We start from the raw sequence: 26,669 nt of genomic DNA, 5'->3' as shown, positions 1-26,669 counted from the left end.
GGCGGGCGCGGTCGCCGGAGGCGTCACGTGTCGGGATCGTCGGGGGGTCTCTTCTGGGCGGATTTGGGTGGGCGACGCCGGCGCGTGTTGGGCCACCTGCCTTTTGGGTGCGGCGAAGTCTTGCCCCCCGGAGGAGAACAGACGGCGCCCGGGGAGCAGCGGGCCCTGGAGCTTGGAGTCAAGATTAAGGCCCGGCCGCGGGGGCACACCTGCGGGTCTCTGCCGAAGAAGTTGGTCAGCGGCGTCTGTAAAGCAAACGAAGGGTGATTTCTCAACGTCTTATGTTTTTGCTCATTAGAGTTACATGTTCACTTCCTTAGCCTGGTGCAAGTCTCGTTAGTATTTGTTGATCTCGGAGGAAAAACTGTTTGTGGATCACCCACTTTCCCCTAACCCAAGACAAAAGTCTTCTCTTTGGGTTACAATGTATACTCAGAGACTAATTTGTGGATTGAAGCCATGATTTGTGATAGGGCTTTTTAATTTTTTTTTAAGTGAGAAAGCAGGATTTATTGAGAGGACAGAAAAGCTCCCACCGTGGGAGGGGTGGCCCCTGTTTTCAATACTTATTCATTTTGCAGTCAAAATATATGTGCCACACTATTTAATTAAGGCAGTGCTTGCCGTGCTAGGCTCACAACTGCCAAAGGGAATGAAGTCTTGAATCTCTTAACATGCAAGTAAAGGAATTGTTTAAACTTTGTTCCACCCCTTCTATTAATTCATGTAGAAAGCCACATTAAAGGAGAGAGAAGAGGCTATAAGAAGTTTCTCTTTTGCAAAGACGTCTCTCATATGAAGCCAAAGTTCGGTTTCAAGCCTCCTGTTGTAGCAGCTCCTGTGCAGAGTATGAGGTTAAACAGTAAAAAGACTCCTGATACTCATTCTGTCTTCTGCACGCACACCAGATCATCTCTTATTCACTTTTATTCATCTTTTGTTCACTTCTGACACGATAGCATTGGAATGAGGCCAATTAATAATCCTGCAGTGAACTCTAAGTGTTCAAGTAGAAGGAAGGTTGCATGCCTCTCACTTTAAATCAAAGGCTAGAAATGATTCAGCTTAGTGAGGAAGGCAAGTCAAAAGCCAAGACAAGCAGAAAGCGAGGCTTCTTGTGTCAGTTAGCCAAGTTGTGAATGCAAAGAGAAGGTTCTTGAAGGAAGTTTGAAGTGCAGTGAACTCATGAATAATAAGAAGGTAAAACAGACTTGTTGCTGACATGAGAACGCTTTAGTGCTTTGGACAGAAGATCAAATCAGCCGTAACATTCCCTTAAGCCAAAAACGAATCCAGAGCTAGGCCCTGACTCTCTTCAGCTTTTTGAAGGCTGAGAGAGGTAAGGAAACTACAGAAGCAAAGTTGAAAGCAAGCAGTGGTTTAAGGAAAGAAGCTGTCTCCTTCACATTAAAGTGCAAGCAAGTGCTCATGTAGAAGCTCCAGCAAGTTATTTAAGATCTAGGTAAGATCGTTGAGGAAGGTGGCTACACTAGAAAACAGGTTTTCAGTGTAGCCAAAACAGCCTTCTATTGGAAGTAAAGGCCATCTGGGACTTTCGTAGAGAGGAGGAGTCTCTGCCTGATTTCAAAGGACGTGCTCACTCTCTTGTTAGGGAATAATGCAGCAGTGACTTTAAGTCAGTGTCCATTTACCCTTTTGAACATCCTAGGGCCCCTAAGAGCTTTGCTAAATTGACTCTGCCTGTGCTCTGTAAATGGGACAACAAAGCCTGGATGGCAGCACATCTGTTTACAGCATGGCTTACTGGATATTGTGAGCCCACTGTTGAGGGCCACTACTCAGACAAAAAACTAGCTTCCTTTGAAGGCATTGCTCCTCATTGACAGTGCACCCGGCCACCCAAGAGCTCTGATGATGTACAAGGAAATGAGCGTTTTCGTGCCTTCTAACACTGTCCCTTCTGCAGCCCGTGGGTGAGGAGTCATTTTGACTTTCAAGTCTTATTCTTTAAGAAATACATTTTGTGAGGCTATAGCCGCCATATGCATCTGGCAAAGTAGAGTGAAAGCCTTCTGGAAAGCCTTTACCATTGTACATGCCATTGAGAGCATTCGTGTGAGGAGGTCAGACTGTCAGCCTTTAGCAGGAGTTTGGGAGAAGTTGGTTCCAACCCTCATGGGTACAGACTTCAGTAGAGGGAATTAACTGCATATGTGATAAACATGACGCGAGGACTCGAATTAGAAGTGGAGCCTGAAGATACCACTGACTGGCTACAATCTCATGATAAAACTTGAACAGATGAGGAGGTGCTTCTTTTAGGTGAACGAAGTGGTTTCTTGAGATGGAATTTACTCCTGATGAAGATGCTGTGAAGATTGAAATGACAACAAAGGTTTTAGAATATTATATAAACATAGGTGATAAAGCAGCAGAGGACTGTTTTTGAAAGAAGTCTGTTGGGGTAAAAAAAAAAAACGGCGTCACCTGCTACAGAGAAATATTTCATGAAAGGAAGACTCAGTGAAGCGTGCTTAATGGTTGTCTTATTTTAAGAAGTTGCCACACCCACACCAACCTCAGCAGCCAGCACCCTGATCAGTCAGCAGCCTTCAACACGAGGCTAGACAGACCCTCCACCGGCAAAAAGATGACTCGCTGAAAGCTCAGATAATCGTTACCATTTTTTTTTAGCAATAGAGTATTTTTAAATTTTAGCATATACATTGTTTTTTAACATAATGCTATTTCACACTTAATATACTACGGTGTAGTATAAATGATGTAGTGTAAACATAACTTTTATATGTACCAGGAAACCAAAAAAAAACTGTGTGACTCACTTTGTTGTGATATTTGCTTTATTGTGGTAGTCTGGAACCAAACCCAAAATATCTCCATGTATATCTTTGTATGAGAAGGAAAATAACAAAGGATATATACCCTGGTGTGGTGTCATTTGTCCTCAAATTTGGAAGGTATAAAGGGCACCTTAGGGCACAGGTGTAATGACCGATTCTGCTGTTTGCCACATCTTGGCATTGTTTCCTTCCTTTCAATCTGTATTAGCCTTCCCTGGGAGTCTACATCAGCTGTAAGAAGACTTTGGGAGTTTTTTATTTTATTTTTTTAATTTTATCTTAAAGATGTAGGGTACAGTTCAGGGTTAGGTATACAAATAGTCATTGTACAGGTAAAATTTGGGCTTCACTTTGGTCCCCACTTTACCTGGTTTGAGATCAGGTACCCTTCCTGATGAAGTGTGTCACACACACACACACCGTAGCAGTTTTCTACTACTGGGAGCTATTTTTAACTTTTCAAAAATATTGAATCAAAACTAGACAAAAAAAAATGCCAAGTTTCCTTGCAGATTCTTTAGAATTCTGTTAACTCAGTATAATGGTGCTGGACAGCCCGTGTTTAACGGTAGCTTTGATGAGCACTTTATTCTAGTGTGGTAAAAAATAAAAGCAAATTTTAAATACAGCTCCATAGATGAATTGGTCAAAACATGAATTGGTCAAGACATGGATAAACATAGTATAATACAAAGTGCACAGACTCCAAGGTCAGGTAGACTTAGGTTCTGATCCAAGTCTGTTACTTATGGGTTGGGTAATCCTGGGCAAGTTACTTACCCTTTTTTTTTTTTGAGTCAGGGTCTCACTCTGTCACCCAGGCTGGAGTGCAGTGCAGCCTTAACCTACTAGGCTCAGGCAATCCTTCTGGCTTAGCCTCCCAACCAGCTGGGACTACAGGTGCATACCACCACACCTAGCTAATTTTCTTATTTATTGTAGAGACAAGGTCTTGCCGTGTTGTCCAGGCCTCAAACTCCTGAGCTCAGGCAGTTCTCTCACCTCAGTCTCCCGAAGTGCTGAGATTACAGGTGTGAGCCACCATGCCTGGCACAAGTTACTTAACCTTTTTAAGCTCTATAGTTTCCAGTTTGATAAGTGGGGACAATTAAACGGTTAAGTAAAATACTACTATATAAAGTTGTCGTCATCGTAACCCATTCTTACTGCTGGGCACAGTTCTAAGTGCTTTGCAAATGTTAACACATTTAATCCTCTCACGACTTTCAGGTAGATCTTACTGCTAGTCCCGTTTTACAAATGTGGAGATTGGAGTACAGAAAGGTTATATAAACTTGCCCAGGTCATACACCAAGGACTAGAAGAAAAGAGTTGAACCCAGAGCGTTCAGTTCCAGCACCTAAGCTCCTCACCACCTCTCAGTACTCAGTACTCTATGGCCAGAACATGCCTTATCCTTGGTGGGTGCTCATCAGATAGTACTCACAATCCTTGAGGGAGTGAAGTATTTGTAGTGTCAAAAGATTGAGGACCAGCCGAGCTCGGTGGCTCAGATTATAATCCCGCACCTTTGGGAGGCTGAGGTGAGTGGATTGCCTGAGCCTGCGGGTTCGAGACCCACCTGGTCAGGCGAGATCTCATCTCTACAGTAAATCAAAAAATCAGCCGGGCGTGGTAGCGCGCGCCTGTAATTCCGGCTACTCGGAAGGCTGAGGCGGAAGGATCGCCGGAGCCCAGCAGGTCGAGGCTGCGGTGGCCGGGAGCAGCCAGTGCACTCCAGTCCGGGCGACAGAGTGAGACTCCAACTCAAAAAACAAAACAAAAAACCAAAAAAACCCCTGAGGACTGCTGGGAGAAGCGGCAACCAGTGATTCATGTAAAAATGAATTCTGTTAACTCAGTGTAATGGTGCTGGACAGCCCATGAGGAGATAATTGTGTATCATATGATGGGAGGCTTACATCCTGTTTCTAGAACGGTATCTGGTGCATACCAGCAGTGTTCCTCCAGGGGAGTTGTCTAAAATAGAGACCTGGTTGCATGGGCCTCGAATTGCTCTCAGGCATTCGCGTCTCCCTTGTTGGCACTGTCGCATTTCCTGGAGGCAAAGTCTTGCTTGTTTTTCCAGTCGTTAGTAATGAAACAGGCACCTGACTGACCGAGGGCAGAAAGACATGAAGATACGCTTTTCAGTTCCATTTTTTCTACATGATAGAAATCTCTGCACTAAACACTTGGAAGTCCTCATAGAATTTTAGACCTAGAAAAAGAAACAGAGCTCCAAATGATCGCGTAATTTGCCCACGTCACATCTCTGGTAGTGGCTCATGATCCCATGATTACTTGTGTACTGCTGTTTTTAGCACTGCCCTGGTGGCCATGCTATTGTCTTAAGCTCAGGTACTTGAAGGAACTTGTTTGGCAGGACTGAGTTCTTCAGCAGGTGCTCACTAAGCACTTATTATATGGAAAACTTGGGCTAAGTACCAAGGAACTGGAAATGAAAATTGAGTTATTTAGCTCAGTCGCAGAAAACAGACATGCAAACAGATACCTGTGAGATAGATGGGTATTGCAGTTCAGGTTCTTTTTCTTTTTCAATTCTTATATTCTGTCATTCTACCAGACTGTGAACTTCTTGAGGGGCCTGGCATTCTTTGTGTGCTCCAAGTGATTTGCACAAATGATGATGCATTTATTGAAGGAGGGAACCAGATAACTTGTAAAATAGTAGTCATGAAGCAAAATTCAAGCACTTTTGAGAGTTTTCTGTAAATGACATGAGCATAGCTAATGTATGTGAACTAAAGGGTGACTTGTGTACATGAGCTGTGATACATACGTGCTTGTGCAGGTAATATGTGTATTTTCTTTTTTTTTCTATTTTTCTCAGAGCAAGTGACAGTCAAGTTACTATGAGTCTACTACACTGTGAGAACAACTGTGGGTCCAGCCAGTCTGACAGTGGCTGCTGTGCTGCCATGGCCAGCTCCTGTGGTGCTGCAGTGAAGGAGGACAGTGTGAGTGGGACTGCCAGCTCGGGGACCCTCTCCCGCTCCTTCCTGGAAGAGAGCCAGGGCTATGACGTGGAGTTCGACCCGCCCCTGGAGAGCAAGTATGAGTGCCCGATCTGCTTGATGGCGCTACGGGAAGCAGTGCAGACACCGTGCGGCCACAGGTTCTGCAAAGCCTGCATCATCAAATCGATAAGGTATGTGAGCAGAAGGAAGGGCGGTGTCTGTCCCAGTCACTGCAGGGAGTACTGTTGCCTGTGACATGGGACATCCCAGGAGTTGCCTCACACGTGAAAAGCTGCCTAGGTAAAGACAGAAGGTTGAGAAGTAGAGACTCTTATCCCCGTTCCCACAGTGGTGTGAAAGGGGAGTCTGTCTCCCCATCTCCTGACCCCCAGATAAGTAAGTAAATAAATTGTTGCTTCCACTTAAAGAAATGCTAATGAAGACTAGTGGGTGAGTCTGTGCTTTAAAGAAAATGATATTTTAAAAATGCGCCTTAGCCGGGCTCGGTGGCTCAGCCTGTAATCCCGCGCCTTTGGGAGGCTGAGGTGAGTGGATGGCCTGAGCCCGCGGGTTTGAGACCCGCCTGGGCAACTTGGCGAGACCTCATCTCTACAATAAATCAAAAAATTAGCCGGTCGTGGTAGTGCGCGCCTGTAATTCCAGCTACTCGGAAGCCTGAGGCGGAAGGATCGCCGGAGCCCAGCAGGCAAGGCTGCGGTGGCCGGGAGCGGCCACTGCACTCCAGTCTGGGTGACAGAGTGAGACTCCAACTCAAAAAAAAAATTAAAATTAAAATTAAAAAAAAAAAAAATGCGCCTTAAATGATGATGCCCCTAGATTGTGATACTCTCCACCATAAAAAATGCCGATTTTAGTCATGTTAAAGTCTGCTTGTTACCTGATGTCTGTGGGCAACTGCAAAATAGCCAGGGTTTCAAAGAGAGTATTGCCAAAGCTTTGCCTTCATAATAGTCCCAAATCCAGTCCCTTCTCATGTCCCCCACTGCTTCTGCCCTGTCGTGAGTCACCACCAGCTCCCTGACAAGCCTGCCTGCTTTCCTCTTTTGCCTTCTGGGCTGTTCTCCACACAGCGGCCAGCGTGAACCTGACAAAATCAGGCGATGTCCGCTCCGCGCAGAGCAGGGCAGTGGAGCAGCTGAGAGTGCGAGCCAGAGTGCATGGGAGATGGTCTGACAGGCCCGTGACTCCCTTTCTGACCTCTCCTCTGCAGGTGCTCTCCCTCTACCCTGCCCCACCCCCTTGCTGTTCCTTGGGCTTGTCAAGCACTCTTCTCCCAGCGCGAGCCACTTTGACTGTTCTCCCTGTTTGGAACACTCTTGCCACAGCTAGCCCTTAATTCCCTCCAGTGTGGCCCAACACTCACCATCTCATCAGTTCCAGCCACCCTGTTTATACCAAGCATGTCCCCACCCTGTTTGCCCCAGTATTCCCACTCTCTCTTGTCAGGTTCTGCTTTTTCCTTAGCACTTTCTGCCTTCTAAAACAGATCATTTATATGTTTTTTGTATGCTAGCTCCATTGGAAGATTAACTCCTTGACAGCAAAGGTTTAGATCTGTTTCATTTCTTGGTATTTCCTAAGTGCCAGGAACAGTGTGTGACTCACAGTAGGTGCTCAATAAACCGTGGCTGCTTTAATTAAAGTATGTGGGACGTCTGCAAATGACTTGAATTCATCATCTAAGAAAAAGACACATTTTATTTTACTTCAAAGGTAAATGGGAATATTTATGGATAACTAAGGAGTCCTATGTCAGACAAAAAAAAATGGATGAAAGGAAGCAGATTTTATGTTCTTCAGAAGACAGCCACTTGGTTATAATGGTCAAGTCATTTTAAAATAGGTTAAACCCATCTCTGACAACTTGTTAGTCTCATAAGTTTTTATCTCTCAGCTTTTACATTAACTGTTTTATAAGGCTTGAGTTTAGAATAACTATATCCATACCCAGGACTTGGCTTAGTTTAAGTTACAAGGGAGCACGTCTCTTCCAACTTTTGGCAACGTGTTACCCAGTGTTGCCTTGACAAGATCTGACTGTGGTTGATTTTTTTAGCCTCCCCACTGTCGATATTTGGGCTGGATGATTCTTTGTTGTGGGAGGATGCCCTGTGTGCTACCGAGTCTTTAGCGTCATCCTGGCCTCTGCTCACTGGATGCTGGTAGTGGTGAGCCCCAAACATAGTTGCCCCTGGTTGGGATCAGTTACTTAGGGTAGACATGAGAGCATGTTAAAGGCTTGACGTTTTTCTGTTTATAATGATTTTATTTGTGTTGTAAAAGTGGTACCTTATTATGGATCACTGATTTTTCTGTAGTTAGAAATGTGCAATGTTTAACCAAGTGTCAGCCATGCCTACGAATGTCGCTAATATTTTGCAGCTTTTTAATAGCAATATATTTATAAAGGTAGTAGAACAGAAAGGAAATAAAACCCGCTGGAGGAAGCTGAGGCTTTTTTCCCCCCTATCTCCTGCTAAACTAGAAGTGGCCACTTAACTTTGGCTCTACTATTGTTAGAGGAGCTTCTCTGACATTTCTCACTGGTTGTAGGCATTTAAGAAATCAAAATGGATTTCAATCCAACTTATTTCTTTTGGAGACATTGCTAATTCTGTGGGTTGTGGTTTTTAGTTCACTTTGTGCGATTCTTCTTTCCTCTTAGACATGCATCACTTTAGGTACATATTTCAGCAAAGCTGTTTATGGCTTTCTGTGCTTCATTGAGAATATTTGATAGTGTAATAATAACAGTATGCAACCTGAGAGAAGCCCCATAAAGATCAACTCTGTCTCCCACCTTTATTAGTTCTAAGCCACTTGACAGCAGACTATTTTTCAGTCACACTTTTACTGTCACAGCAGCTAGCACTGGTGAGCACATAGGAGACACTGAGCAGATGTATATGTGATTTATTAAGGCTTCTGTAGCCCGTTCAACCTGCCACATCTTGTGAGTGGAGATGGAGACATCTGAAAAAGTTAAAGGGGAATCATGGGCCTGTCAGACACCCAAGCTGTCTGGGGGTGGTGTTTTCCCTCACAAGACAGAGTGAACCATGGTAAGCAAGGTATAGAGATCCTTTGACTCTCCATTGTATTATACTTCAGACACACAAATAAAGGAAAATGTTTGTTGCCCTCGAGCCAGAGTGTTGTGGTAACCATTGCAGACGATTCACATGTGACCTCATGAGTCTCCTGCTGATGGGTTAAGTGTGTACTTATGACTGAACAATACAGCATGGACATTTAGTATTGTGAGTGCACATTCCATCCTACTAGTGTGCTGTATTGGTGAGGACAGACGGATGCCAACCAGACTGTCAGAAGCCCTGTTCTTAACTTTATTTTATTCCATTAATTTTTCTTATTTCTTTAGCTGAAACCTACCCCACAATCTAAAATCCCATAGCTTTTGGTAGGTTATCAGTATGGTGCTAAGCGTACTCATTTCATAAAAGAACAATTCCCAAGCTATGTATAAAAGGACAGTTTATTTTGGTGATATTATGTAACATAATGTGTTCTTTTTCCTTAGGAAATAATAAATGGAGATTTTACATCTGGTGAATTAAAGTTGCTTGGATTTTCTAATGTGACTCTTTAAACCTACTAATTATAAACACATAATTTGTTTCTTTTAGGGATGCAGGTCACAAATGTCCAGTGGACAATGAAATACTGCTGGAAAAACAACTATTTCCTGACAATTTTGCCAAACGAGAGATTCTTTCTCTGATGGTGAGGTGTCCAAATGAAGGCTGTCTGCACAGGATGGAGCTGAGGCATCTCGAGGTATGAGTGTTGTGTTCTGGCTGTTGGCAGTTTCTGGAGAAAAGGGCTTCGGCTGTGTCTGTGTGTGCAGCCAGTGCCTGGCATACAATAACTGGTCAGTAATCAATTCTTGCTGAATTGATGCCAACCCTTTGATTATTGAATATAAATATAAGCAAAAACCAGACCTTTCTTACTCCATCTATTCTGGCTTTGCCCCAGTGATAATTTTTTTTTTTTTTAAAAAGAAGTAATCAGTGTTCTTTTATAAGCATTCTTTTTTTGAGTTGGAGTCTCACTCTGTTGCCCAGGCTGGAGTGCAGTGGCATGCTCACGGTTACCCCAGTGTCAACCTGCTGAGCTCAGGTAATCCTTCTGCCTCAGCCTTCCAAGTAACTGGAACTATAGGCATGCGCTACCACGCCCGGCTAATGTTTTGATTGATTGTGGAGATGAGATCTCGCCAAGTTGCCCAGGCTGTGCTCGAACCTGTGGGCTCAGGCAATCCCCTCACCTCGGCCTCCCAAAGTGCTGAGATTACAGACTTGAGCCACCATGCCTGGCCTATAAGTTTTCTGAGTGAGCATTATCTGCAATTTAAATACAAGTGTTGTCTGGGCACAGTGGCTTACATCTGTAATACCAACACTTTGGGAGACCAAGGCAAGAGGATTACTTGAGCCCAGGTGTTTGAGACCAGCCTGAGCAACCTGGCGAGATATTGTTTTAGTTAAAAACAATAAAAAGAGAGAGATAAAGAAAGAAGAAAAATACAAGTGTCACATTTTATTTTATTTATTTATTTATTTTTTGAGTTGGAATCTCACTCTGTCACCCAGACTGGAGTACAGTGGCTGCTCCCGGCCACAGCAGCCTCGACCTGCTGGGCTCCGGCGATCCTTCCGCCTCAGCTTTCCAAGTAGCTGGAACTACAGGCATGTGCTACCACACCCGGCTAATTTTTTGATTTATTGTAGAGATGAGGTCTCGTCAAGTTGCCCCGGCGGGTCTTGAACCTGCGGACTCAGGCAATCCACTCACCTCAGCCTCCAAAGCGCGGGATTACAGGCTGAGCCACCGAGCCTGGCTAGGTGTCACTTTTTAATCCCTGGACTTTCTTTTTCTCATTTAAGCAATAAGTCCCATGCAGTCATTATTTCAGTATCTTTACTATTTTCTCTGTTTTTCTTTTTTCCTTTTTTTTCTTTTAAATTTTAGAATTAGGGGTACAAGTGCATGTTGTTACATGGACATATTGTGTACTGATGGGTGTTGGGTCTCAGGTGGCCCATTACCCAGATGGTGAACATTGTGCCCAACAGATTATTTCTGGACCCTAAGTCTCCTCTCTGCCTTCTGCCTTATTGGTGTCTCCATTGTCTATTATTTCCATCTTTATGGCCATTTAGCTCCTGTATGTAAGTGTGTTTTTCTTCCCCCTCTGTTTTTTCTACATTGTGCTTTTTTTTTTGAGTCAGGGTCTCACTCTGTCACTCAGGCTGGAGGCTGGACTACTGTGGCGTGACCGCAACTACTGCAGCGTTGACTTCTTGGGCTCAGGCGATCTCTTCACCTCAGCCTCCTGAGCAGCTGGGACTACAGGCCCTCACACCTGGCTAATTTTTAAAATTGTTTTGTGGAGATGAGGTCTATTTTGCCTTGGCTGCTCTCGAACTCCTGGGCTCAAGTGATTCTCTTGTTTTGGCCTCCAAAGTGCTGGAATTGTAGATATGAGCCACCACGCCTGGCTAAATTGTGCATCTTATTGTGAACAAAATGGAATACCTCCATAGCTGGTGATTAGCTGAAGTGATCAGATAATAAAATAATTTAAATAAATCAATTGTTAGCTTGGTGGTTTTTACCACAAATTGAGTACTGTTAAAATCCTATGTGAAGTTAAATGTTCAAGACAGATGTGTAATGTGTTCCCCTTAGCTCTTTTCCAAGGAGTGGCCTTACTGACAGAGTGATCGGTAATCGGGAAACCTGACTTCTTTTCACCTCCCTTCCCTGGTTGCATGTGTAAAGCTGAAAATTCACATTTTTTATGTAAACTTGCAATCCACAACCATTATTTGAAAAAAAAGTGGTCAAGGGCTTTATATTGTGAATGACTCTGTGGTGTGTGCTTGATAAGGTAGGTTCAGTAGCCAACTCCATCAAAGAGAGCAGTATATTGTCAGAAGAGGTTAAGAAGACTTATTCAGGGTTACTTAATACTGATCACTCATTTTTTGTTTTTGTAGGATCATCAAGCACATTGTGAATTTGCTCTTACGGATTGTCCTCAGTGCCAGCGTCCCTTCCAGAAGTGCCAAATCAATATTCACATTCTCAAGGATTGTCCAAGGAGACAGGTTTCTTGTGTAAACTGTGCTGTACTGATGGCATTTGAAGATAAAGAGGCATGTGCTAACTTGGATTTGTTAATGTCGCTACTTCTCAATTTTTTTTTATTAATGTTTTTTAAGTGTATCCTTGAAGGGTTAGCAGTAGATAAGGATGTGACTCTCACTCTGAGTCTACATTATCGCTTTTGGGAAAACAAAAAGAAAAGAAAATTCAGCCATTTTAGGACATAAGTGTACAGTTTATATTTGCGTATCTGAGAAAACCTTGTTTATACCAGTTTCCATGGTTATGTATCTGCAAGTAGCAAAAGCTTCTAGGAAAGGCATGTGCTGATCAGATTTCTGTGTGTAATTTTGTGATCAACCTTGGATTGAGACAAGTACAGTAAATATGGTATAAGACTTACACAGAATCATTTTGAAAAAGAGAGTGGATGGTTACAACTCATAGGAAAAATAAGTTAAATTCCACGAAGTGTTTCCCCCCTTTGTCATGCTACACATACACCACAAAAGTGAACATAATGTAGTCACTTTTTTAGTATGAATGGTATACTTAAGTTTAAAAGTTTATATTTGGAAAAGAAACTTGATGGTGCCTGACAGCATCATGAAGCAGTTTTGCTGTTCAGAAACTGATATAGAGCGAGGTTAAGCAATGTTATGTTAATATTGTCAGTGACGATGCTAACACTGGAATCCTAGCCTTCGATTCTTATTTTTTGTACTCTTTTCTAAAATAACCTATATATTACTTACGTTCTTTTATACTTTTACTTACGTACTTTCTTAAACTTTAGTTCTTACAAATTCCTCTTGGTAATTTTTCCTCCTTTAATATGAGATCAAGCACATTGTATTCATTAGGTTGATAAAATACTCCAAAAATGTTCGCTAACTTGCTAAAAAGGTCTCTACAAAAGCAGTCATAATTAGAGCAAATTGACATCTCCTTTCGGAATATCAGTAAGTAAATTAGATGAACATAACTGGGAAAACTAATTATTTCTCATCACATCCACTAAACTAAAGGCATTGTATTCTAGAAAACAAGGCTCACCCTTCTGGGGCATACAAGAGCCTGGGCACCAAGCCCTCATGCTCTAATAATACATCTGTTCTTTAACCCTGTTGATGAGAGGTCGTTAAATTGTTATGCTGCTTCCAAAAATTTTTAGAAGAAAATCGCCACTGGAGCATCACAACATTGGCAGGTGATGTCCAAAGTAGTTGCAGATGCACTGCCTCAGGAGTTAAAAACTGCTCTTTTGTATACTACTGTAATTTTTAAAGAGCTGAAAGGCTAACTGAATCTCATTACTACACTGACAAAGGGAAATAAAATATATTTTTGTGTATTACACCCACATTGTTGTTTTGCACAAATTAATGTCATTCATTCATAGGGAAACCAAACTCTTTTCACAAAAGTTAGTTTTTACTTTTTCAGATTTTCTCTTGCTTTTCTTATATATTTCTCTAATAAAATTTAGATCCATGACCAGCACTGTCCTTTGGCAAATGTCATCTGTGAATACTGCAATACCATGCTCATCAGAGAACAGGTATAATGATGCTGTTTCATAAATTAATATTTTCATAAATAGCTTTAAGAAGTGATTTTGTTTTTTTATTGAAAATTTAGATCGGTAAAGGCAAAAGGAATACAGGTTGAAGTATTAGAGCTGTATGAAAATTTTTCATATAAATTAATATAATTAATAAATACTTTTGGAAACAACAAAGTATCCAGCCCATTTTAAGTACTTAAAATTCCTAGGTCATTAACATAATACCTATTTTTGTTTATTTAACAAAATGAGACAATTTTAAGATAAAATTCATCAAAAATAGGGGTCCCCATTTAAAGCAGTCAGGTCCTGGCTGAACGAGTAAGAGGGAGTAGTGAAATAGAAGAAAGCACATCTGTTCAGTAGCAGAACTTTATCTGTGGCTGTGACCCCTGAGGCACATAGGGAGGTTCTGAGATTTCAGGACCTGTGACTCCTCTATTCAGTTGTCCTGCAGGCCACTGTTGGGGCATCATCAGAAGTAATTGTGATAAGAGAAAACTATATGTTTTTATTATTAATAGAGAAATTATTAATAGAAGAAAGAAATCAAATTTCATCTGATTGCTGTCTTCTGACATTTGGGGGTTTTCCCACAGAATATGAACATCAGTCACTAAATATTTATGCACCTGTGAAGTCTATTAATGCAGAGATCATTACTGATTACTTTAAGCAGAAGCAAGCAAAACCTGACAGTCAACTAAACTTTTCCATTTGTTCACAGAATCTTAGTTTTTTTCCCAATAAAGCCTTAATTTGAAGGTGTTAAACTTCTTTTTGCTTATGAAGTCCCACCTCCCTGGTTTTCCATTTTGATTCTCTTTTAGACCATTTAAAATGCAGCAAAAATAAAATTTAATGTAGGAAAAAACCCTAGGCTGAGTCAGAAGACCTAGGTTTTGATCCTGGTTGTAAAACTAACCTGTCGTCTGATCTCTGGCAAGTGGACATTCTAGGTCAGTGATCAGCACACTGGCCCGCCAGCCAGATCTATCCTGTGATCTGTTTTCATAATTAAAGTTTTATTGAAACACAGTCATGCCTGAGTGTGTGTGTGTGTGTGTGTGCACGTGTGCGTGTATGTATGTGTGTGTATTGTGTTCGGCTGCTTTTGCACCACAGTGGTGGAGTTGAATACGTGGGACAGAGACTGTTCAACCCACATTTGCTCTCTGACCCTTTACAGAAAATTTTGCTGACCCCTATTCTAGATTGTTTCCTCTTGAGGAATGAAGGATTGGATTAAATGGGCTCTGAGGTCGTTTGAAATATCTCCAAGTATAGCCAAACTGAATTTCTTAAGGAAATTTGGCACTATTTGTAAAGAATATGATTCTGTATAATGAATCTCACCTTAAAGAATGTGTTTTAGAGTCCCCAAATCAAAGACTGAGACTTTCTTTAGAGCTTTTTTTAAGGTGCTGGATGTACCTTCTAACGTTAGAATCTTCCCAGTGTAGCTAAAATATACCCAGGTTAACCAAAGGTGGCATGATTAATGAAAAGCAACCAGGAGGGAAGTAATGGATGTAGTCAGTGGCTTCAGTGAATGCAGGTACCTGCTTCCTATTAAGTGGCTGTACTTCAGCGAGAGTTAGTGTCAAAAGGGGCTTTTTCTCTAGAATACCACTAGAGGATGCCAGTTCCCGGCAATTGAAACAAATCTGTTTTTCTGAATTTTGAATCATTTGAGAGGGATGCTATGAGGTGTTAAAATTCCCTTTCTCTATAATTTTTGGAGGTAAATATTTTAATCTTTGTGGGATACACAGTGTCTTTAGCAGCTATTCAACTCTGACATGTGGTGCACAAGCAGCCATAAAACAATACATGGTTTTGTTTAAATGAAACATAGATGTGATTTTATCCAACTAAAACAAGATACGCAGGGAAAAGCATTTTCAGCCTTTGTTTTGGATTTCAGATGCCGAATCATTATGATCTAGACTGCCCTACAGCCCCAATTCCATGCACATTCAGTACTTTTGGTTGTCATGAAAAGGTAAGGTTTTTTCCCTTTTGATTCTTGATGATATGTAAAGAATGTTCAGTTATAGAGTGTGGGAGAGAATAACAATGAGAATGAAAATGTTTATAAAACAGTGTGATAAATGATGTAATAGGTGGGTGCTGTGAACATAGGCGAAGGCTTGCTTAGCAATGCCTAAAGCATTCAGGCCGTCTTGACAGAATTGGGGTTTGGGCTAAATCTCAACAGATCAAAAGAGTTGTTCAAGAAGACAGAGGAGAGAAGACTAGGAGAGAGTGTGAGTGTGGTGATTTGAGAACCACAGGTAGACAATGGCAGTGAAGACGGATCAGGAGCGCCCCATACTTAAGAGAGAACATCTACTTGCTGTGCAACTGCGTAAGATGAGTGAAGGGGAGAGGACGGCGTCTGGAGTAGCTCTTGGCTTCTGGTCTTGGTTATTGGAGAGACAGAAGGGCCGTTCAGCAGCAAAGAGTAAACACGGCAAGAACTGATTGGAGGTAGACATTTTATTTTATCTGTTTATTTTTGGTGGGGTATCGCTCTGTTGCCCAGGCTGGAGGGCAGTGACACGATCACAGCTCACTGCAGCCTCGACCTCCTGGGCTCAGGTGATCCTTCCACCTCAGCCTCCCAAACAGCTGGGACTACAGGCATGCGCCACCACGCCCAGCTAATTTATTTTTTTTGTAAAAATGAGATCTTACTGTGTTGCCCAGGCTGGTCTCAAACCCCTGGACTCAAATGGTCCTCCTGCCTCCGCCTCCCAAAGTGCTGGGATTACAGATGTGAGATTATACCACACCTGGCCAAAGTAGATTTTTAACAATGCGTTCTGTTTAATGGTACTGAGTTGCAGATACGAGGAGTTCACCCAGCTAAGCAACATCCAGGTGGAAAGGACCAGTATGCCTTTATGTGTGGCTTATGCTCCAAAGAGAAACTGGGACTCAGAGTATTGACTGGGGAAGTAATTTGTGGTGATGAGAGCATGTGGGGATGTACAGAAAGAGAGACAGGAAAGGAACGTGCGAACAGCACGCGAAACAGGCGAACAGGGGAAAGCAGGTGGTCTCCAAAGTTTGCTCTAGGACTCATGGTCAGTGGTGTCAGATATCTGCGATAAATCATTATTTGCGACAAGTCATTCTTTCTGGAGAGTGTGATTTTACTTTTGCATTTCCCTTGTGCCTTTTTTCTGAATTTTTTAAAAATGAGCAAAATGGTATATTGTATGGTTATATTTGTGGAAAAATTCTGTGTTGTTTGCATGCTTAGAGAAAAGGACTCGAAGGAATTCTTAATGGAAGTTAGGTGAGATAATAGATAACATTTCTTCTTCTTTTTTTTTTTAAGAGACAGGATTTTGCCCTGTTGCCCAGGCTGGAGTGCAGTGGTATGGTCATAGCTCACTGCAGTCTCAAAGTCAAGTAATTCTCCTGCCTCAGTCTCTTGAGTGCTGGGATTATAGAGAGTCTCCCTCCTAGGCATCCCAAAACACTGGAATTACATACCCAGCAATCTTGAGGAGATGCATCATTGAGTCAGAAAAGAAGGATGGGTGTAAATACAGATATTTGTGTAGGTGAGAGGGAGGTTTCTCTGAGTGACAGCTGAGAGAGTAGTCAGTCATCAGATAGCCTCAGTTTGTCAGTGAAGAGGCAGGGTCATCTCACTGGCTCAAGAATCTGTGAAGGCAAAAGAAAGTCACAGAGGAAGTGGTGCTGCTGCTTTAAAACTTCTTGTCTGACGTGGCCACTTCTTTTCCTAGTTTTCACAGTGTCCCTAACCTTAGGCTTGTGCTTGGTTTTTAGATGCAGAGGAATCACTTGGCACGCCACCTCCAGGAGAACACCCAGTCACACATGAGAATGTTGGCCCAGGCTGTTCACACTTTAAGCCTCACTTTGACTCCCCTTCCTCAGCGGGATGTGTCTCCGTATGATTCTCCTCCTCCATCCTGCATTTCCTCTGGGTGTCACCCAGAGGTCCAGAATTTCCAGGAAACCATTCACCAGTTAGAGGGCCGCCTTGTGAGACAAGACCACCAAATCCGAGAACTGACTGCTAAAATGGAAACCCAGAGCATGTATGTGAATGAGCTCAAGCGAACTATTCGGACCCTTGAGGACAAAGTTGCTGAAGTGGAAGCACAGCAGTGCAACGGGATTTACATCTGGAAGATCAGCAACTTTGGGATGCACTTGAAATCTCAAGAGGAAGAGAAGCCCGTTGTCATTCACAGCCCCGGCTTCTACACAGGCAGGCCCGGGTACAAGCTGTGCATGCGCTTACACCTTCAGTCGCCAGCCGCTCAGCGCTGTGCAAACTACATCTCCCTCTTTGTGCACACGATGCAGGGCGAGTATGACAGCCACCTTCCTTGGCCCTTCCAGGGCACAATACGCCTCACGATTCTTGATCAGTCTGACACACCAGTAAGGCAAAACCATGAAGAGATCATGGACGCCAAACCAGAGCTCCTTGCCTTCCAGCGACCCACAATCCCTCGCAACCCTAAAGGTTTTGGTTATGTAACTTTTATGCATCTGGATGCCCTGAGACAAAGAACCTTCGTGAAGGATGACACATTACTCGTGCGCTGTGAGGTCTCCGCCCGCCTTGACATGGGCAGCCTTCGGAGGGAGGGCTTTCAGCCACGAAGTACTGATGCAGGAGTGTAGCACACCGTCTTCATTCAGAAACAACAGTCTGGAGAAGGCAGTGCCTTTTCTTGCCCTATTCTCAGTTATAACACACAAAAAATAAAAAGCAGTGGAAAAGATGTAATACCCACCATTGAATGTTCGAGAGATACAGATAGATTGGAGGCAGTTTTTTCTTGGGAATCCACACGCTCCATGCTTCTTCAAAAATGTTACACCTGAAATGCCTGTGGCACGTTGCAGCAGCTATTTTGTTCATTTGTATACCTCTTTGTTATACTTCCAGGGGCTTTTGCTCCAGTATTTTATTGTCAGAAAGCCCAGAGTCAGTGTACTGAAGCTCAAACTTTTAATAATAATGGACTTTACTTAAAATTTCAGCTTATTTTTATAGTATTATATGTAATATATTAAATGTGAGAGTCACTACTGCCTTGTGCTGGTGTCAGCAAGAAAAGTCACTGCTCTCGAGAGTTGAGTTCTCATTTGTTTGACCTCATAGATTCTAGAGGATCCGAACCATAATCCTTGGAAAATTTAAGTTCTCATTCGCCCCATTTTTTTCCTCCAGGTTGTTACTAAGTCTATCCAAGGACTAGTTTATACCCTAGATTTATCCTTTTTTAGTATAAGCATGTCGTCTGTTGAATAATACTTGTCTACATGTTTCATCTTGCCTTGCCTACCTGTTTTCCTTAAGGCCATGAAGTAGCATCTTCTCAGAGTTTAGAATGCTAAGAACCATGGGGATACCAACTGCTCAGGGTTACACTGTGCAACCCTTATTGTCTGTTCAGTGCAGAGTGAGTTTTACAGCTCTGCGTGTGTCTTCAGTTCAACACTTACAGGACAAGGAAGTATGCACATTTAGTCACGAACATAAAGATTAAAAGTGACTCAACTACTCAGCCAGTGTGGCATTTTATTGGTAACAGAAGCTGTGTAAACCAGAAATGTTCAGCTCTTTTGAATACTCCCTGATTGAGCTCACCCAAATGATTCATTTCCTAAAAACAAGTCCTTAAAACTTGGGAGATCATTGGAAGTTCTTGAAAGGTAGTCACACTAAGTTTGGAAGTCTTAGTGATCGTGTCACAACTTAGCTTGAGTATGTCCAGCAATTCACTGCAGGTCTCAGGGGCCTATGGAATGTGTTGAAGTGGCCTGGTGTTCCTGATAAGGAGAGGTGATATTTTTGCTGTCATATATTTGTGAAAGGCCTGTAAATAGAAAGTATGGTAGAATCTAGTTCTCAGAGAGTCCACAACTTAGACCTTATGGGGGATCTAAGAACCCATCCACTGTGCCGTTTGCACAAGAGGACTTAGATGAGAGCTGGTATTGGACCTCCAGAGAGGCCAGATCACAGTCCCAGCCAGGGTTTGACATCAGCCTTTGTTGCAAGAGGAAGCCAAGAGACCAGGTCTGTGAGTCTGGCGTTGGTTCCAGGCTGCCCCAGCGAGCTTCCCTTGGAACTTTCCCTTTGCTTTTCTTTCGGCCCTTTCTCCCACCCCACCCTGTAAGGCTCCAGCTCTAGTGAGTTTGTTGTGGAGTAAATATAAAAGTCCTCGAGACCTTACACCCTCTGCCACCGTGAGCACCACGGACTTGTGCCTCCTTGTGGTCTATTTCCTGGTCGTTTATTCCCCCAGCTGTACTTTCCAGCCGGTTTCTGAGCCCCAAAGTGGACTATCGTCCACAGGCAGGGAGAAATGCACAGCTGCTGTGCCTTGGTGGTTTTCTTCTTTATATTTTGATGATTTCTTTATTGAACACATGCTTTATGTGATTGTTTTTAATGAATAAATAATTGTCAATCTCCACTTAAAAAGTAAATATTTTTGTATTTACATGGAAAAAGTCTGAGGGAAATATACTAAACTATTTTTAATGTCTTATTCTTTGTTGCTTTTCTGTTTTCTACATTTTCTGCAGTAAATATGTACTTTTATTAGAGAAAAAAATTAACTGTTGTCAGAAAACGTTCACACTTTACCCCTACCTCCTCAGCCCCCCCAAAAGGAAATGATATTTAAAAGCTTCCTTGTCAGATTTCTATTAAGAGCATAGCTGTGCATTAGGTACTGAGGAGTCATTTCCTGCCTTGGTTATGTTGTTTCTTCTACGAACTTGGGAGTCTTATAACAAATACAGGATTTTGCCTAGCTCCAGCTTCTAGCTTCAAGCTTCCCGTGTGTAAAATGAGTTGGACTAGCTGTTGTTCCGGGCCCCTCCAGCCATGGCGTTCTGCCTCAGGAACTTAAATCCCAACCAGTGGAGCGTTGGCTAGTAGGAAATGGCTTTAACTTACTCTTTGTTAAAGCCATTTAACTTACTCTTTGTTGACACTAATACTTTATAATTTAGTGTCCATCAGCTGGGTCACATGGTAGTTAAAATGTGCACTTTTAAAATTTTGTAATCCAACGAGTTATTTTATGCCGGTCCTTCATTGTGACTACAGTAGTCAAGCCGCCATTCCAAACAGAAAACATTGGATAAAACTTCAACTCAGAATCAAGTCTTAACCTAGAAATCTGGTTTCTTAATATTTCCCATGTCCTGCCCCATTCTTTTTTTTTTTTTTTTTTTTGAGTTGGAGTCTCACTTGGTCGCCCAGACTGGAGTGCAGTGGCTGCTCCCAGCCACCGCAGCCTCGCCTGCTGAGCTCCAGCGATCCTTCCGCCTCAGCCTTCCGAGTAGCCGGAATTACAGGCATGCGCTACCACGCCCGGCTGATTTTTATGATTTATTGTAGAGATGAGGTCTCGCCAAGTTGCCCAGGCGGGTCTCGAACCCGCGGGCTCAGGCAATCCACTCACCTCAGCCTCCCAAAGGCGCAGGATGACAGGCTGAGCCACCGAGCCCGGCTTCCTGCCCCATTCTTAAACCCACTGGATTCACCCAGTTGGTCTACAGGCATTTGGGCTGTGTTTTTATATTTTGCCAACCACCATGTAGCATAACTCATCTTTTGGCATCATTCTGAGACATTGCTAACAAAAAAATTGGTTCCTCTTTTTCCAGAGATGTTGGATGAAACTTGCTACAAGTCCTGTGTGTTGCTCTTGGCAAACAAGGCTGGATTTTGATTGGTGGTTGGGTAGAATGTTACTATCCCTTGGCAGCAGTGACAGTTTCTGGCGATCCTACAGTATGACTCTGTTTTGAGATGAATAAGAGAAAAAGGTGAAGCAGATGAAGGTGGGTTTTTTACCCTAATGATGAATTACTATAGATGTTGGATGATCTCTAACAATTTCTGTGACTAGCCTAAAAGTATGTTCTTCATTCCTGTTTTTTGCCAGTAAGTCTCAGATAAACTGAGAGCATGTTTATGAATTTTTCGAATTAGAATGCATCCTTTTTTCAGAGGAGCAGTTGCTTGTCATTCCTTTGGATTTCAGGGAATCTTCAATTCTTTGTTGACCAGAAAACTTTACATCATTAGAGACATTTTTCCAATTTAACATTTTGCCGTACTTTTATTTTATTCAGTTACTAACACTGACTGTTCTTTCCTTGACTTGCCTCAGTTAGATTCTACTCATTGTTTTATGTCAAATACTATTTGGTGTTTTTTGTGCTGCCTAGTTCCCTAGAACCTAAGCAATGCAGTGCCTTAAGGAAATGAAAAAGAAACAATAAATAGTCGTTAGTATTTTTCTTTTAAAATACATTATTTTTAAATTCCCAAATTCACAAGATAGACTGTACTTAGTTTCAGAGTTGTCCTTACATCTATGAAATGGAGTTGACACTTCCAGATTCCCAGTATCCAGAAAGATGATTCATGAAATCAAACTGGATGGATCTTGGCAGATTCTAATAATCAGCCTTCACTCTTTGTCAAAGATGAACACTTGCAAGGAGATGCCTAGTTGTTTCACCAAGTGTCACCTATGTCTTTAATGTTCTAAAGCTCTCTCCCACCCCTAGGAAACTCAAGCTATTTCCGAAAAATAATTCTAGATGGAGAAAGTGTTTTGTGGAATGAGGAGATGCTCCTTTTTCTCAAAGTGCCTTTTATACCAGAGGGCAGGAGGGGTGTGCTCTTCTGTTCTTCTGCCCCTGGGACTTGCTGTTCTGAAATCAGGGACTGTCCTGTGCCCAGGACACCAGCAAACCAGCAGCACCGTTTTCTTCTCTGCCAGCCCCCAGGAGAATGTCCACTGTGGGACAAGGACATGTTCGGGTCACTGCCGAGTTCCCTGGTCTGCCCACAGTGCCTGGCACATAGGACACAGTCAAATATGTAATCATGAACATGTAATGAAAGCAGTGGTTGAAGCTGACTAATTTCTGATAGCTAATTCATGTTATCTTTTTTGCTTTATTTTCCTCAGCCCTTTATTATGAAATTTCTCAAACATGCAGAAATGTTCAAAGACTTGTGTAGTGAACACCCACCACCTAGAATCTGCAATAGCATTCTGTTACATTTCCTTTGTCACTTAATAGATGTTGCTTTTAATGAAACTTCAAGTTTGGTTTCTTTTAAAAAATCTCTAGCCGGGCATGGTGGCATGTACCTATAGTTCCAGCTACTTGGAAGGCTAAGGTGGCAGGATCACCTGAGCCCAGCAAGTCAAGGCTGCTGTGGCTGTGAACAGCGTGCCACTGCACTCCAGCCTGGGTGACAGAGTGAGACTCCCAACTCCAAATAAGAAAAAAAAATCTCACACCTAAACTAAATTGAACAACTTTAATCAAGTTGTCTTAAATACTTTGAGGAAACTTGTTATATTTGTATTGTAACTGGAATTGCTGTCCTCATTTTAAGCTAATCTTAAACTTGTGTGAATTTGTTATGCTGAATTTTAATCTTAAACTGAAGAGATTTTTAATAATGGATTTATTTGAAAAATCTTTGATCAGTTGTTTAGAATATTCTAACACTTGATAAATTAGTTAATTTCCCTGATGAGAATATAATTTGGGGCCTATTTAGCTTATACAGGGTTCCAGGATTATGTTCTCAGAAAGGCCTCTCATAATTCTATAAACTGATAAGCTATAGAATGAAATCTGACTTTTGAAAACTGAAACACATTGCTGGGCATGGTGGCTCACACCTGTAATCCCAGCATGTTGCGGGTTGGAGATGAGAGGGTTGCCTGAGCCCAAAGGTTCGAGACCAGCCCAGACAACTTGGCAAGACCTTGTCTCTACAATAAATCAAAAAAATTAACTGAGTGTGGTGGCACACGCCTGTAATTCCAGCTACTTGGAAGGCCAAGGCAGAAGGATCACCTGAGCCCAGCCGGTCAAGGCTGCTGTGGCCGTGAGCATGCCCCTGTACTCCAACCTGGGCCACAGAGTGAGACTCCGACTCAAAACGAAAAAATTGAAACACATTCATGATCAAAATGTCTCATCAAAAAGCCTGCTGTTGCTTAGAACCTACTATTGCTCCAGAGCCTATAAGCGATTTTCCTAAACCCATCTGGACTCTGACAATATGCGCTATACAAGAGGGAGTGAACTCAGGGGGCGGGGCACTAGCCCTGGAAAGACTGAAAATGAGCACTCAGTTTTGAAGCAGCTTATACCGAAGGAGAGATTCAAGGCATGGCCCAGATTCAGGGCAGGACACCCTCCATGCCCTGCACACATGTGAGGCAGCCCTGCTCCTGCTGGCCGGAGCTCAGGCCTCTGTGGTCCAGACGGCTGAATGGCAGGGAAGCTGAGAGGGACGGAGAACTGAGCGGGGAGCAGGCCACCACCCCCTTCAGTAGGTGAGTGGGGCCTGTTCTAATCAGGGATGGATGTGGATTCACGTTTACCTCCCCAAGGCACCTGGCGCGTTCATGTCCTGTCTCGGTAGTGGTTGCAAGGATATGACCAAGGTGGTTCCTTGAGGGCACCTTGCTGAGTATTTATTTCTAAGAGAACAAATGCGGGGCCGACACACCTGCTGCCTCCCGCTTGCTGCTCCCTTACCTGCCTGTATACGGCACCAGTGTTTGCAGAAAGGCGTTTAATTAACATGAAATATATATTAAAATATAAGCAGTATTCCAAGTGGCTTTTAATGAAGTCACTAGTCTGCTTTGATTTGTGCTTCATCGTCGTTCTATTTTGGGGACTACGAAACTCACTGTACTGGGGGAGGAAAACAATTCCAGACACCAGTTTTCACTTGGGGGAAAAAAACAAAACTTGCACCTTCAGGAGATGGTAAACGAAGATTCACTTTAGTCCTTGTGTAGGCTGTGGTTTCTGCCTGGGGCCTTTACGACTGCATTCCACGGAGGAACAAAGCTGGGCTCAGAGCAACTTTTCACAACCACTCCAGGTCCACTGAGAAGCACATAAAAGTGTGAAAGCAGATGACAGCAGGAATTCACTCCCAGCAAATAAAGATGAACGGACGGCGGTCTCCTTAGCCAACGCCCCAGCCGGTGCAAGGAGAGCAGCTTGTACCGTGGGGCCATTAAGGCGGTTCTCGGAGGCTTTGCAGGCGTCAGACTCTCATCCTCTCTAAAAGTGGACTAGGAAAGCTGCTGTATGACTGGTTTATAAAATATCACCTGAGTTTTTAAAATTCCAAATGCGAAATACTATTATTAGTCCCAGAGTAAGCAATACAAAAAAACCTTTTGCTCAATATTCCACTCTCTTTCCAGCTAGCTTCTTCACACTTTGTTACCCCGTTGCCACACGTTGTTAAAAGTGACTTCTGTGCTAGAACCATCCCTGGCAAGAATATAATAAGGTGGCCACTGTAGCCTTGCCAGGGACTGATGGCGTAGTCACAGTAGTCTGTGTTCAGCTGGGGTAGGGATTTGTATATATTAACTTAAAAGTGAGTGTGGTCTTCACTAATTTATACTCCTGGAAGCTATTTATTATTATAAAACCACACTGAAAAAATGATTCCAGAATCCTGAGAAGTGATCTTCCTCTCCTTTCCACTTTCTCACTTGCCCTAATTTGACTGGTGGACATCGACTTTTAAAAAAGTGGGGAGACATGTCCAAGGAGGTCTGGGTGTGTCCGGAGAGGCCTGGACCTGTCCAGGGAGGCTGGACTATCTATCCCAGGAGGACTGGCCTTGGGTCTTGATTCCAGCTTTACTTCCCCCCAGGTCACTAAGTCATTCCCTTCACAATCATCAGGATCCTGAAAAGAAAACTGATTTCAAACCTCATGTATTCTTTTGGAGGCATTGTAAAAGAAGAAAAGGAAAGAAAGTCGGTTTTCCAAATACAAGTTGTAAATGTGACTTTTAACAATGCCTTGAAGGTCTGTATTTCGCCTTTTGGGTTTTTTTGCTCATGACCCACAATGAAATTACATAGACGATAAACAGATGGACAAATGGATAAAAGGGAAAATCGTGTGCACACCAGCTCAAACGAAAGTTTCGTGAAATACTTGCTTTTACTACATCATGTGCATTCTGGTATTTTCTGTTCTTTTTTCATTTTTAAAATGTAGTCCCAGGACACAAACGAGTTTATAAGACTGCACCGGAGGATTTAAAATAGTCCCTGTCCGTACAAGCATACACAAACGATGTCAAGAGTCAACATCAATGTCCCCTCTAGGGGCTTCGTCTTTGGGGCTGCCCCAGCCGGCCTCCAGTCCAGCCCCAGAAGCCTCTCTCTCCTGCCTTCAGCCTGAGGTGATCTCACTGTTCCAGGGAAGGAAAGCCCCATCTTTTTTCTGTTCCTCAACACTTGTGTCCCTTCCCACCACTGCTCTGAAGTCTTTCAAGGATTTAGGCTTTAGAAAACAACATCAGAAATGTTTGTGAGCTCCTTCCTTGTGTTTGCTTTGCCTCATACCTCCCTGAAGCAATGAGATAGGGTCTTACCTAGAACAGAGCAGTGAGGAAAAGATGGAAAAGGGTGGGATGTCTCAAAAAATTATGGGGAACATCAAGCATCTCCTTAATTAAACTGGACTTTCAAGGAGAAGGCCCGACCTCGCTAAGATGGGAATTAGAGATCTCTGTTATGATTTTGGCCCTTGTTAAACAATTTTAAAAAAATATATTATCATGACCAAATGAGCACGTGTGAAAGATTTTATTTAACTCTTAATGAAGAGACCAGGCATATGGATATGACCGGTTCAAATGAGAATCCAAAGAATAGATATAGACCAGGAATATTTAAATAATTATGCAAATGGGGCAAAATTAACTACAGCGGGGGAAGTAAGTCAAGAGAACAGTCCAGGTAGGACATAATTTGCATTTCTAGAACAGCAGTGATATTGTCTTGCTGTTGGTTATCTATAGGACGGAGTTGTACGATGAGCCTCCTGAGAACCAGAACCTGATAGCCCTGTTATTGTATTCCAACCCTGTTCTGAGCTTCCTTGGAATCGGCTAAACCTGAAGGGAATGCTCTAGATAAAACAATGCATCGTGTTTCATTGGAGCACAACTCTCCCTCGCACTCTGTACTGGCAACAATTCAATACAACGTGTAATTTATAAAAAGGTTTCGCTGTCTACTTCAGCCTAGAATT

At 42.7% G+C, this 26,669-nt stretch overlaps 1 protein-coding gene across 1 annotated transcript; it reads left to right on the top strand.

Annotated features, from left to right (window-relative positions):
- Positions 1-5,682: 5,682 nt before the first annotated feature.
- On the top strand, positions 5,683-20,083 carry TRAF6 (TNF receptor associated factor 6). Its single transcript, XM_008061342.2, has 6 exons — positions 5,683-5,994; positions 9,472-9,622; positions 11,851-12,009; positions 13,449-13,520; positions 15,454-15,531; positions 17,334-20,083. Exons 1-6 carry the CDS (start codon positions 5,699-5,701, stop codon positions 18,201-18,203), a joined length of 1,626 nt encoding a protein of 541 aa, XP_008059533.1. The 5' UTR covers positions 5,683-5,698; the 3' UTR covers positions 18,204-20,083.
- Positions 20,084-26,669: the final 6,586 nt, after the last annotated feature.

Source organism: Carlito syrichta, unplaced genomic scaffold (genome assembly GCF_000164805.1).
Source record: "Carlito syrichta isolate Samal-C Ts95f unplaced genomic scaffold, Tarsius_syrichta-2.0.1 Scaffold305211, whole genome shotgun sequence".
Taxonomy (NCBI): domain Eukaryota; kingdom Metazoa; phylum Chordata; class Mammalia; order Primates; family Tarsiidae; genus Carlito; species Carlito syrichta.
The sequence above is the reverse complement of the archived record's forward strand: the minus strand, read 5'-3'. Positions and strand labels throughout refer to the sequence as shown.